General features: G+C 44.5%; 1 protein-coding gene across 1 annotated transcript in view; it reads left to right on the top strand.

Moving 5' to 3' along the window:
* ME1 (malic enzyme 1) overlaps nucleotides 1-13,909 on the top strand; it is a 335,701-nt gene that overhangs the window by 273,501 nt on the left and 48,291 nt on the right. Inside the window, exon 8 of the mRNA XM_054021851.1 lies at nucleotides 10,319-10,416. Coding sequence (XP_053877826.1) covers nucleotides 10,319-10,416 — 98 coding nt within the window. The remainder of the gene's footprint in view (nucleotides 1-10,318; nucleotides 10,417-13,909) is intronic.

The raw sequence follows: 13,909 nt of genomic DNA on the forward strand, positions 1-13,909 counted from the left end.
CTGCACTTGTTCTAGCTATCACTTGCAAAGAAGTATTCTCTCCTGTTTCACTTCATGGACTGCTTTAACTTGCCATATCATCTGTATTCCTTTCTACCTCATCCTACCTGATTAGGTTCATTCTAACAGCTTTGTCACATTCCCAGTGTCAGTAAATTAATAAATGGAAAGTCCACAACCAGAATTGGATCATCCATCATCTACTTCAGAATGGACCACTGCAACCCACTCTCCATCCTATTTCTAGCCTTATAGAATTGGGGGATAAACAGAGCTGTCTGAAACATCTAAATAAATTCATAATGGAGTCTTGTCTGCAAAGTATTTCCGTTTTACCATGCTCAGAGAATTCTTATGTTTTGCAGATGGATGGCAGCTTTTTTCTTTTCCCAGCTCTGACTATTTGATCTTACATATGCTCCTAGGGTCCCTCTCCAGGATCATGGTAACAATAATATTAGCTTCAAGAAAGAAGGAAATTCATTTATCTCTTCCTGGCCAATTTTTCTGATCAGGGATTTGTACAGAGAGTATTCATCCTTCTGTGAGGCACAAGAGCTCATCTCAGAAGAATGCTAACAGAAGATCAAGATGGTCATAATGAAAAACAACTGGTGTCATAGAAACACAAATCCAATTCTTATTGGAGCCTACTAGGAATTCTAATCTTATACACAGACATGCTGCAATGATCTAGTACCTATGATCCCGATCCAGGAATTCCAAGTGTATCTTCCGTTTCTCACCCAATCTCATCTATTGGCCGAGATCTAACTCCAATTGTATATTCTCCGCTCCCAAAACTGGTGAATGCAGAGAATTAGTTTTTTTAAGGTATCTACCCCATTCAATTTAGGGAATGGGTACCAGAGAGAACACAGTATCTACCACAGTGATTCATTGAGGTCTCAGAGTACCTCTGCTCCTTACATGGATAATAGACCAGTTCTGTTCATGACAGTTAATGTCTGATAGAGTTTCTTTATAACTGTCAAGAACACCAGAGAAAAATTCTACTGTCCTTGGTGGAGCAAAGTTTCTTATCTCTATGTGCGCTGCCCACCAATAGCGAGATGAACACCAAGACTTATGAGAAGGAGGTCTGATTTATCAGAGTGGTTGTTGCATCTAGAAATATTTTACTTATTGTCAGTTTGGTGAGCTGGTGATTGACCTCCTCATATCCGTACACAGTAAATAAAGTGCCCCTTGGCCTCTGTAGATGTCAGGATCTGGGATGTGAGGTGGTGAATGATATTTTGTAAAACTGGCAAAGTCCTTATTATATGTTTTCCCATCTTTTCCATTGCACTCCAGGAAAATGTTATCCGATAAAAGAGAGGAATGAGAGAGTGGCAGTGATACGCGTATGTGTTTCTGGTATAGTGGAGACTATGGGTATGTCTACACTACGGGATTATTCCGATTTTACAGAAACAGATTTTTGGAAACAGATTGTATAAAATTGAGTGCACGTGGCCACACTAAGCACATTAATTCGGCGGTGTGCATCCATGTACTGAGGCTAGCGTCGACTTCTGGAGCGTTGCACTGTGGGTAGCTATCCCGTAGCTATCCCATAGTTTCCGCAGCCTCCCCTGCCCATTGGAATTCTGGGTTGAAATCCCAATGCCTGATGGGGCAAAAAACATTGTCGCTGGTGGTTCTGAATACAGCCTCACCCCTCCCTCCATGAAAGCAACGGCAGACAACCGTTTCGCACCTTTTTTCCTGGGTGAACACTGCACTGAGGACGCCATACCACGTCAAGCATGGAGCCCGCTCAGCTCAAGACAGCAGTCATGAACATTGTAAACACCTCGCGCATTCTTGTGCACTTTATGCTGAACCAGGACCAGAAAAACCAGGCGAGGAGGAGGCGGCGACTGCAGCGTGGTGACGAGAGTGATGAGGACATGGACATGGACACAGAATTCTCTCAAACCACGGGCCCCAGCGCTTTGGAGATCAAGTTGTTAATGGGGCAGGTTCTAGCCGTGGAACGCCAATTCTGGGCCCGGGAAACAAGCACAGACTGCTGGGACCGCATAGTGTTGCAGGTCTGGGATGATTCCCAGTGGCTGTGAAACTTTCGCATGCGTAAGGGCACTTTCATGGAATTTTGTGACTTGCTTTCCCCTGCCCTGACGCGCCAGAATACCAAGATGAGAACAGCCCTCACAGTTGAGAAGCGAGTGACGATAGCCCTGTGGAAGCTTGCAACGCCAGACAGCTAACGGTCAGTCGGGAATCAACTTGGAGTGGGCAAATCTACTGTGGGGGCTGCTGTGATGCAAGTAGCCAAAGCAATCACTGAGCTGCTGCTACCAAAAGTAGTGACTCTGGGAAATGTGCAGGTCATAGTGGATGGCTTTACTGCGATGGGATCCCCTAACTGTGGTGGGGCAATAGATGGAACCCATATCCCTATCTTGGCACTGGAGCACCAGGGCAGCCAGTATATAAACCGCAAGGGGTACTTTTCAATGGTGCTGCAAGCACTGGTGGATCACAAGGGACGTTTCACCAACATCAACGTGGGCTGGCCGGGAAGGGTTCATGACGCTCGCGTCTTCAGGAACACTACTCCGTTTAAACGGCTGCAGCAAGGGATTTACTTCCCAGACCAGAAAATAACCGTTGGGGATGTTGAAATGACTATAGTTATCCTTGGGGACCCAGCCTACCCGTTAATGCCATGGCTCATGAAGCCATACACAGGCAGCCTGGAAGTAGTCAGGAGCTTTCAACTACAGGCTGAGCAAGTGCAGAATGGTGGTAGAATGTGCATTTGGATGTTAAAGGGACGCTGGTGCACGTTACTGACTTGTTCAGACCTCTGCCAAACCAATATTCCCATTGTTATTCCTGCTTGCTGTGTGCTCCACAATCTCTGTGAGAGTAAGGGGGAGACCTTTATGGCAGGGTGGGAGGCTGAGGCAAATCGCCTGGCTGCTGTTTATGCACAGCCAGACACCAGGGCGATTAGAAGAGCACACCAGGAAGCGCTGCACATCAGAGAAGCTTTGAAAACCAGTTTCATGACTGGCCAGGCTACGGTGTGAAAGTTCTGTTTGTTTCTCCTTGATGAAAACCCGCCCCCTTGACTCATTCTCTGTAAGCAACCCACTCTCCCCCTTCGATCACAGCTTGCTTTCAAAGGAAATAAAGTCACTATGGTTTAAAAATCATTTATTCTTTATTAATTGATTATAAAAAGAGGAAGAGAAGTGACAAGGTAGCCCGGGTGGGGTTTGGGAGGAGGATAGGAGGGAAGGAAAAGGCCACTAAAAAAGTTCAAAGTAATGACATCCTTTTGGTTGGGCTGTCCACTGGGGTGGAGCGGGAGAGTGCATGGAGCCTCCCCCCGCCCCCGTGTTCTTACATGTCTGGGTGAGGAGGCTATGGAACATGGTGAGGGGGGAGGGTGGTTATACAGGGGCTGCAGCAGCAGTCTGTGATCCATCTTGAGCGTCTCTCCTCTCCTCACGTTGGTCCCTTCTTTCCTCACGTTGGTCCCTCATGTCCTCACATTGGTCCCTCCTGTCCTCACGTTCACTGGCCTCTTTCCTGTACTTTGAAACCGTGTCCTTCCACTCATTCAGATGAGCTCTTTCATTGCGGGTCGATTCCATGATTTCAGAGAACATTTAGTCTCTCGTCCTTTTTTTTCGCCTCCTTATCTGAGATAGCCTTTGGAACAGAGGAGGGAGGCTTGAAAAATTTGCAGCTGCAGGAGGGAGGGAAAAAAGGGAGAGAAGTATTTAAAAAGATACATTTTACAGAACAATGCTTATACTCTTTCACAGTGAACAACACTATTCACATTACATAGTACATATGATTTCGGTACAAGGTCACATTTTACATCTTAATATTGAGTGCCTATGGCTTTGGTGTTAGAGAGCACAGATGCAGGTCCGGGCAACAGGATTCGGCTTGCATGCGGCCACGGTAAGCCATTGTCTTTCGGCTTCTGTAGCGTTCAGAAAAGCAGCGCCCTGCTTTCCCACATATCAAGCAAAGCCCATTGAGTGCTGCGGTTTTCCTGTTAACGTACAGCAGCAGAAACCAAACTACCTCCCCCCCTCCTGATCCAGTTCTCTGGGATGATCGCTTTACCCCTTCCCCCACTGTGTGGCTGGTATCAGGGAAGATCCCTGCCAGCCAAACGCAAAAAGCTCAGAACCAATCATCCCCCTCTTCCCCCCTCCCCCCGCTTGGCTAACTGCAGGGAAGGATTTCTTTTCAGCCACAGGCAAACAGCCCAGTAGGAACAGCCACCTCTGTCCCCTTAATTACATTCCTGTATTTCAACCAGGTTACCATGAACGATATCATTCTCCTGAGGATAACACAGCGAGATAAAGAACGGATGTTGCTTGAATGCCAGCAAACACCGGGACCATACTCTGCCAGGCTTTGTCATGCAATGACAAAGATTACTTGCTACTAACATGGTGTGGTCAAGTGTCCTACCATGGAGGAAGGAATAAGGCTGCATTGCCCAGAAACCTTGTGGAAAGGCTTTTGGAGTACCTCCAGGAGAGTTTCATGGAGATGTCCCTGGAGGATTTCAATTCCATCCCCAGACACGTTAACAGACTTTTCCAGTAGCTGGCCGCGAATGCATCCCAAGTCCTCAGGACAAATTAATAATTAAAAAACGCTTGCTTTTAAACCATGTTTTTTATTTACAAAGGTACATTCACCAGAGGTCCCTTCCATGGCTTCAAGGTCTGGGATAATGCCTTGGGAGGGTTGGGAGGGTACTTCAGTCAGGCTGAGAAAAAGATCCTGGCTGTTGGAGAGAATGGAGTGCTGTGTGCTCTCTGCGAGCTCGTCCTCCTCCTCCTCCTCCTCTTCCCCATCCACAGAATCCTCAGGCATGGCTGAGATTACCCCTGCCTCGGAATCCACAATCAGAGGTGGGGTAGTGGTGGCGGCTCCCCCGAGAATTGCATGCAGCTCAGCGTAGAAGCGGCATGTCTGCGGGTCTGCCCCGGACCTTCCGTTTGCTTCTTTGGTTTTCTGGTAGGCTTGGCTGAGCTCCTTAACTTTCACGCAGCACTGTAGTGAGTCCCTATTGTGGCCTCTCTCCATCATGCCCTTGGAGATTTTTTCAAAAGTTTTGGCATTTCGTCTTTTGGAACGTAGTTCAGCTAGCACGGAATCCTCTCCCCATATAGCGATCAGATCCAATACCTCCCATATGGTCCATGCTGGTGCTCTTTTTCGATTCTCAGACTGCATGGTTACCTGTGCTGATGAGCTCTGCTTGGTCACCTGTGCTCTCCACGTTGGGCAAACAGGAAATGAAATTCAAAAGTTCTCAGGGCTTTTCCTGTCTACCTGGCCAGTGCATCCGAGTTCAGATTGCGGGCCAGAGCGGTCACAATGGTGCACTGTGGGATAGCTCCCGGAGGCCAATACCTTCGATTTGCGGCCACACTAACCCTAATTCGAAATTGCAATACCAATTTCAGCGTTACTCCCCTCATCGGGGAGGAGTACAGATATCGATATTAAGAGTACAGATATCGATATAAAGCCACCTTTATATCGAAGTAAAGGGCTTCGTTGTGTGGATGGGTGCAGGGTTAATTCGGTTTAACGCTGTTAAATTAGAGATAAACTCCTATTGTAGACCAGGCCTACGGCTCTCATGTCTGATTAATCTAGTAGTGGATTGTTGGATGTCTCTATCTCATAGAAGAAGTCTGTTTGGAACCAGAAAAGTTTAAAATGAATATTTGTACCCCCAAAAAGAAGTCAGTAAATAGAATTTATTCTACTGGTGGGTACAAAGTCCATGGTTTAACTACCATGTTAAATTAGTGAAACATACATAGCCTTGAGTTCCCTCAGGAAGGCTATATTGTGGGTGCATAAGCACATCCAAGCCAAAAGGTCAAGTCTCTGTAGTATAATGCTCTCAATTTGTTAAGGAAGTTTTGTACAATTCTCAATATTAAATGCTTACTTAGGGCAACTACCTTTAAACCTTTAAGGTTGTAGAGCATGACCTTGGGATCTCATTTTGCTCCTTACACCACTACCTAGACTGAACCCCCTGCAGGAGGTGGTGTTATATTTCCTATCCTCTCAAGAGGGAAAAAGCAGCAATATAGCCTTTTATAGACATAGTCCTAAAAACCCTCTCCTAATAGGCAGGCTTCTCTGATTCTGTACTTGAGGTTGATAGATACATTTTTAATTGGACTAAGCCTATAAAAGGTCATCAGCCTCATTCAGCATGAACTAGGCATATGCTGCTGAAGGATGGAGGAGGAACGGGGGGGCATCTTTCTTTAAAATTCCCCTTTCCTTTGGATTGGAGTCAGGGGGGCTACCTTCCCCACTCCAGAATGAACTTGGGGGCGTGGACCAGTTCTTTAAGATGTTGGTAGGGAAGGCAGAGATAAAAGCCACCAAGTTGCCCCTAGAATATTCATAAATGTGTGTAGCCAGAGTCTGGGGGTGGAAGGGTCTTACTGAGAGGGCCTCTTACGGAGCCAGGGGTGGATTTCTCATGTGAGGCTCTCTTCTAAGCCACCCTTAGGCACTGGACTTCCCTCCTTCTTCCCTTCCACTAAGGGACTGAACTCTTTTCCGCAGCCCCAGGATCATGCTCTTCCTTCTTTCCTCACTGGGGACTAAGAGAGGAGAAGGGGCTCTTTTCTGTCTTCTCCACACTGTAGTTGGAAAGAATGGGGATAATAAACTGTTCTTGCTGTACTTTTACCTCATAGAAAATTCCCCAGTCCAGATTAGCCCAGATTTGTTGACTTTGAGGGCATACTGCAGAGTTCATTTGTTTCATCTGGCCTTTGAGGAGAAGTAGAGGGAATGAGGACAGACTACATACAGAACTGCTAGTATTTATTTGTGTTGCTGTTTGGCAGAAGTATGAGATGCTTGCAATGTATTATGGTTTTGTAATTGTAAATAGTTGGGAGATCACTCAGAGCCACAGGCACCTTTTAATTTCTTCTAAGTCAAAATGAAATAAAATCCATAAAAATAAACCTATTATCCTCCACTTTGTTTGTTTCACTCTCCTATTGTATTTTGTTGTAACCTACATTGTAAACTCTTTGGGGCAGGGGCTGTCTTTTTAGTAAGCATTTCTACAGTGCCTAAAGCAACAGAGTCTCAATCTGTGATTGTGAACCTTAGGCTCTGCCCTAAAACACACACTAATAAGAAGAAGTAATAATATGCTAACATGCTTCTGGCTCAGGGCTGCTGCTGATAGCAGTAAAGGAACTGCAACAGAAACTTGGGAAGATTACAAACAACTCAGTAAAGTAGGGTTTGCTTCCAAATTTCACACCTGTGATGTTCGAGTGGGTTAGAATTTAGCTGTAATAGGGGATTTATCCTCGCTGCTAGAAAACTCTGTTTCAGCATGTTAACTTTCACAACTGCTTACAACCCCCCCTGAAAAATGCCATGTTCTGTTGTCAAAACTTTCAGAGTTTATTTTTCCATAGTCTTTGTGATGGCATAGAATAGCAGTAGAGTTCTGCTCATATTCGGGAATATTCACAAGATCATTTTATGTTTTGGCAATTGCCTGGTGCAGATTGTGTTTTGATTGTCTTTCCAGAAACTGCAGCTGATGTGCACGGTGAAATTTAAGGTCATACCATTAGTCACAGCAGTTCCGGTTAAACAAATCTGCTATTCACATTGACATTTTTTCCCCTTTTCATGAAGAACAAATAAGGCAAACTGCTGAAGAGGAGTGATGACAGTTACTGCCAACAACAAAGAATGATAGTGAGCTGGCTACTCTAATAGAACTAGATCATTATCATTTTACAGAAAAATGGCTGAAGAAAACAGAAGTGGAGTTCTTTTACAATAGTTTGTTTAAAACTGTTGTCCTTTTGTAAAATTAATAAGAAATGTAATACCTCAGATCTTAGTACATTACTACAGTGACACCTATTTGTGCCACATTAATTAGAAATCTATCGATAATCATACTGTACAATACATGCAAAAATGCCCAGAGCAAAAATGTAAAATATTACTATAATAGTATAATTTTGAAAACTCCTAACTTTTTCATTTAAAATAGAGGATTACAGGGAAAACAGAATTCACTAGAGGTTACTAGCTGTAATTGGTACACCAGCAATGCATAATTATAGTTTGAAACTCAGTAGATTTGCCTGCCTAGTGTCTTAGCAGCAGAGTGCCTGACACTCTACTGCTAAGTAGAATCCCAGCATTCTGGTATGTTCACATCATACACACAGAGAAACTAGGGAAAAAATATTCTAAATACTCTTGTTATGTTGCTAGAAGGTTGCACTGTAACACTACTTTATTTCCTAGAATTCAAAACAAGAACCCCAAAACAGGCTGCTCCCTAAGGTAGCAAGGCACAACTCACCTTACTTTGCTTACAACTGTTTTTTTTTTCCCAGACTGATTCATCTCTTGTGTTTCCAACCTCAAAACTTGTGTTTTCGCTGATCACATGTGAACAGTAGCCCAAAAATTACCAAATGACAGTGTGCTTCAAAAAGCCCAATTTTTTGACATTTAAAAAGATATCACTGAGATTGGCAACACTGTCCAGTAGCTGCTGTTCACTCACATGTGGGCCTTGTCTTGGTTTATACAGTGCCCCTGCATTCCCATTGGCTGCTTCCCCACCCCATTTGATACATCCTATGGTCAACAAGAAGCCCCACTTTGGGGTGGCCTGCTCTGTTCCCAATAGCACATATGCCACGTGGCTTCTGCTGGCTAGTGGAGGCGGATTTGCTCCAGTTGCCTGTGGCTCAGTTGCTGCTCATTCAAAAGGCTATCCGATAACTGCAAACATAAGAATGGTCATACTGGGTCAGACCAAGGGTCCATCCAGCCCAGCATACTCTCTGCAGACAGTGGCCAATGCCAGGTGCCCCAGAGGGAGTGAACCTAACAAGTAATGATCAAGTGATCTCTCTCCTGCCATCCATCTCCACCCTCTGACAAACAGAGTCTAGGGACACCATTCCTTACCCATCCTGGCTAATAGCCATTAATGAACTTAACCTCCATCAATTTATCTAGTTCTCTTTAAACCCTGTTATAGTCCTAATCTTCACAACCTCCTCAGGCAAGGAGTTCCACAGGTTGACTGTATGCTGTGTGAAGAAGAACTTCCTTTTATTTGTTTTAAAGCTGCTGGCCATTAATTTCATTTGGTGGCCCCTAGTTCTCATATTATGGGAACAAGTAAATAACTTTTCCCTATTCACTTCCTCCACACCACTCATGATTTTATATACCTCTATCATATCCCCCCTTAGTCTCCTCTTTTCCAAGCTGAAAAGTCCTAGCCTCTTTAACCTCTCTTCATATGGGACCCGTTCCAAACCCCTAATGATTTTAGTTGCCCTTCTCTGAACCTTTTCTAATGCCAGTATATCTTTTTTGAGATGAGGAGACCACATCTGTACGCAGTATTCAAGATGTGGGCATGCCATGGATTTATATAAGGTCAATAAGATATTCTCCGTCTATTTTCTATCTCTTTTTAATTATTTCTAACATCCTGTTTGCTTTTTTGACTGCCACTGCACACTGCATGAATGTCTTCAGAGAACTATCCACTTGAAGATCTCTTTCCTGATTAGTTGTAGCTAAATTAGCCCACATTATATTGTATGTATAGCTGGGGTTATTTTTCCCAATGTGCATTACTTTACATTTATCCACATTAAATTTCATTTGCCATTTTCTTGCCCAATCACTTAGTTTTGTGAGATCTTCTTGAAGTTCTTCACAGTCTGCTTTGGTCTTAACTATCTTGAGCAGTTTAGTATCGTCTGCAAACTTTGCCACTTCACTGTTTACCCCTTTCTCCAGATCATTTATGAATAAGTTGAATAGGATTGGTCCTAGGAGCTCTTGCCTCATTTAGTGTGCATCCTGCCAATGGAAGTTGGCATTTCCCATTACTGGCCCTGTCTCATCTTGCTCAACTCCGAGATCTGATCAAATGACTCTCAGCACTAGGTGGTGTGGTTGGTAAGATAGAGTACATGCTAACACAGCTGAGGTTAGAATCAAGATCATAATCTTTTTTTATTTTACTTTATTCTGAAGTTATTCTTAGTTTCGTTTATCTCTTTGATTTAATAAAAACAAAATAAAGCAAAACAAACAAGACTCCCAATCTATATTGTAATTGCTAACTCAAGTATTTGCATCTTTTAGCTATATGAATGCTTTGAAATCATTGATAATTTTTACTTAAAGCTTTGCAATTACTATTTCAAGAGTAGTCAAAAGAATTCATTTTGTATTTCAGGAACAGCGGCTGTGGCTGTTGCAGGTCTTCTAGCAGCTCTGCGTATCACTGAGAACAAGCTGTCAGATCATACTATACTGTTCCAGGGAGCTGGAGAGGTATCTTTATTATACAGCAAGGAAGCTTCTCATGTGAAAACCTTGCTTTTATTTCAGAACAAGTTACATGTATCTGATCCATAATAGGATACTTATTAGGTTAAATAATAACAATCACCTGCAAAAAATTATTTTCTTCAAATGTAAACTTTGTTGAAACTCCTTTCGTTCATCTGATCAAGATGGGTATTTTTATAGAATGCTTTGGGCAAATTATAGTCCGCTATTAAAACGTCAAGTTCTTCTTTGAATAATAGCCCCTATGTGTATTTCACGTTTGGGTACCCATGAGAACCATGCACTTGAGTCTGGAATTTTTTACAATCAGTATTCATTCGCCCACATATGCTCAGTAGCTCTTGTTGTGCACTGAACGGAGGGCATAAAGGTTGCTGCATGCTAATGCCTCTCCAGTTCATTCTTACTGCTGCATGGTCTGAATCTTTGGTGTCCTGAGATTCGTTTCTATTATGCCACTGCCGTAAATATATTGTATTTTTGTATATAATTGTTTTAGTAATTTTTATATTGCAGCATAGTAGATAGTTATTTCCCCCTTTTTCTTCCCCAGGGAATATTATCCTCCCCCCACCCCCAAGAATGCTGGGATGGTGGCAGGGTTCTGGGGTTCAAAAACTACTTCTTGCCCTCAATTCTTTTCTGTGCCCAACGAACATCAACACTGCTTCTGTTGCCTGGGGGAGGCTCACATTTCAGCCAAGTGCAGCATCTGCCACTCCTTTCCCCCCAGAAGTTGTGAGGGTCAGGAACTGAGGCTAATCGGATGGAGATGGCAATGCGACCCCAATCAGGTCCAGGCTGGGGACTGACCCCCATACATCAATCTAAGGCTAGGTCTACACTCGATTTAAGATGCAAATAGCGTAGCTGAATTCGATGTATCCGAGCCGACTTACCCCGCTGTGAGGACGGCAGCAAATCGACCGCCGCGGCTCCCCCGTCGATGGCGCTTACTCCTACCTGTGCTGGTGGAGTACGCGCGTCGATTCGGGGATCAATTGTCGTGTCCTGACGAGACGCGATAATTCGATCCCCGAGAGATCGATTTCTACCCGTCGATCCAGGTGGGTAGTGAAGACAAGTCCTAAGCAAGTAGGCAGTGCATCTTCAAGCACAAGCTCAGAAATAGAGGCTAAGAGTTCTAAGAAAAGCTTCCCATGGAAGTAAGGGGTACTGTGTTAGGGTATCTACCTCACACGAGGTCTGAAGGGGTATATTAGTCCAATTAACCTGTAGGTTGTACCTGGAGGAAAGGTAAGGTGTGCTAAAGCCTAATTGCTGATGAAATCCAGCTGGGGAAGGACCTAGGCAGCATTTATAAAGAGAGGAATTTTGCAATAGATGGGGACTGCAATGAGGTAAGCCTGCAGTCACGCTCCCTGATACCAGGGGGAGAACAGAAGACTGAGAGAGAGCAGGGTAGGGAGCAGTCCAGGGAAGGAACAGTACATTCTGAGAGGGATAGACCTGAGCTGCTGGTTTGAGGGTCTTTGGATCCTAACCCGAAATAAATGGGGAGAGCTCATGTTCCCCTACCTGTCGCTGCAGGAGCAGTGCAAGCAGCTCAGTGGATATGGAGAGGGCCTGAGTCTTTGAGGAAGAAGATTATGATAATACTTAGGAAGGGGGAGGATGATGGTGACTTGGCCAGAGGGCTAAGCCACAAAGGAAGGCTCTGCAGCTCCTGCCCAGAACAATGGGTTGAGTGACCACCTCACAGGGTGCGGACAGTGGTGAGCTAATTCCCCAGATGAGCCATGAAGAGGTGCCACCGAGCAGTAAGTAGCCAAGCCTGACTCCATTACAGGCACTCTCATAGACATAGGGACAAACCATCTTGATCCAAGATTGCCCTGAAGAGAAAGGAAGCTTCCCTGATCCCATCAAAGTCAGGAGAACCTGCGTGTATGGGCGTTAAGGACTTAATTCCGAGTAAATCTTCTTGGCAGGAGAAAGTGGCACACAAGGATATATATCTGCTGGTCTTCTTTTTCACCTTCCTCCAACTCAAGATCTCAAATTATCAGGCCCTCTTTGCCAAATACAATTTTACCAATTTCTAAATTTTAAGGACAAGCTCCATGAGAAGGATAGAGCCCACTTCTAGGCATTAACGGAAAAAGGCAAATTGGTGGCCAAGACTTCCACCCAGGCAGTGCTGGACGTGGCAGATATTGTGTCTAGGGGAATGTTACAGCCATTGCTATGAGAAGAGACTTGTGGTTAATTCTCAAGTTTCCCTTGAGAGGGTCACAGTGCCATCCAGAATCTGCCCTTTGATGCTATCAATCTGTTCCATAAGAAAACAGATGAATCTCTCCACTCCCTCAAGGACTCGAGGACAACTCTTTGCTCACTTGGCATCTATACCCATCCCAAAGAGAAAACATCACACACGGGGTAGAGGGTGAGGCTGCCTCCTCAGCCTTTTTATCATCAACGTCCTGGGGAGCCATCAAATAAAGACAGAAGATTTATAAGCCCAGGAACCCAGCCTCTGCAACATCCACCACCACATCTTACTCTAACCTTCAGTCAAAGTTAGTTTTGGCAGGACTGTCTAGACCTGCATCCCTTTATTGAATCCTCTTCATTCTCTGCCTCAGCTTTTTGGACGTTGCCTTATCTAATTTACTGACAACTGGATGGCCTTAACTACTGATGAATGGGTACTAGAAGTTATTCACGGTGCTAACTGATCAAATTTCAGGCAAATCCTACTCAGAAACACCCTTCCCACTTCCCTTTCAGGGATCACTCTCACAAGGAGATTCTCTGACGGGAATTGGACTCACTTCTCCCCTTGGGAGCCATAGAAAGGGTTCCACCTCAATATCAAACATCAATTACTCCCCTTACTTCCTGATCCCCAAGAAAAATGTGAGGTGGAGGCCAGTGATGAACATTTTCATCTGGAAACTAAAATTCCACATGTTCTCTTTGACATCAGGAATTGCCTCTTCAGAGGAAGGTATGTGGTTCATGGCTCTTGACATGGAAGACATACTTTCAAATAGACATTCATCCATCCCACAGATTCCTCTTCGGTCAAGACCATTACCGATGCAGAGTCCTCCCCTTTGGACTGGTCAGAGCACCAGGGTCTTTACCCTGTTTTTTCAGTAGTGGCAGCTTTGGTGAGAAGAGAGGGATTTACTGTGTTCCCATACCTTGACAATTGGCTTCTGATGGGCAGCTCCTATGAAGAAATCCAGCAGGCAACCCAATTTCTGTCAGTCTGCTGCCTTGCCTAAGCGTCTACTTCAACCACAAAAAATCCACATTTACCTCCATGAGGTCCATAAACTTCATAGGTCGATGTTGGACTCAACCACATCAAGAGCTTATCTACCTCTTGAGAGGTTTCAGGCCATGAGTGCTCTCACACACCAAGTCATCATCAGACTCTGCACTTCAGTCAGAACTTTCCTTTCCCTCCTTGATGGGCCTCATGCACACACATGATGCCATT

The sequence above is a fragment of the Malaclemys terrapin genome, chromosome 3 (assembly GCF_027887155.1).
Source record: "Malaclemys terrapin pileata isolate rMalTer1 chromosome 3, rMalTer1.hap1, whole genome shotgun sequence".
Classification (NCBI taxonomy): domain Eukaryota; kingdom Metazoa; phylum Chordata; order Testudines; family Emydidae; genus Malaclemys; species Malaclemys terrapin.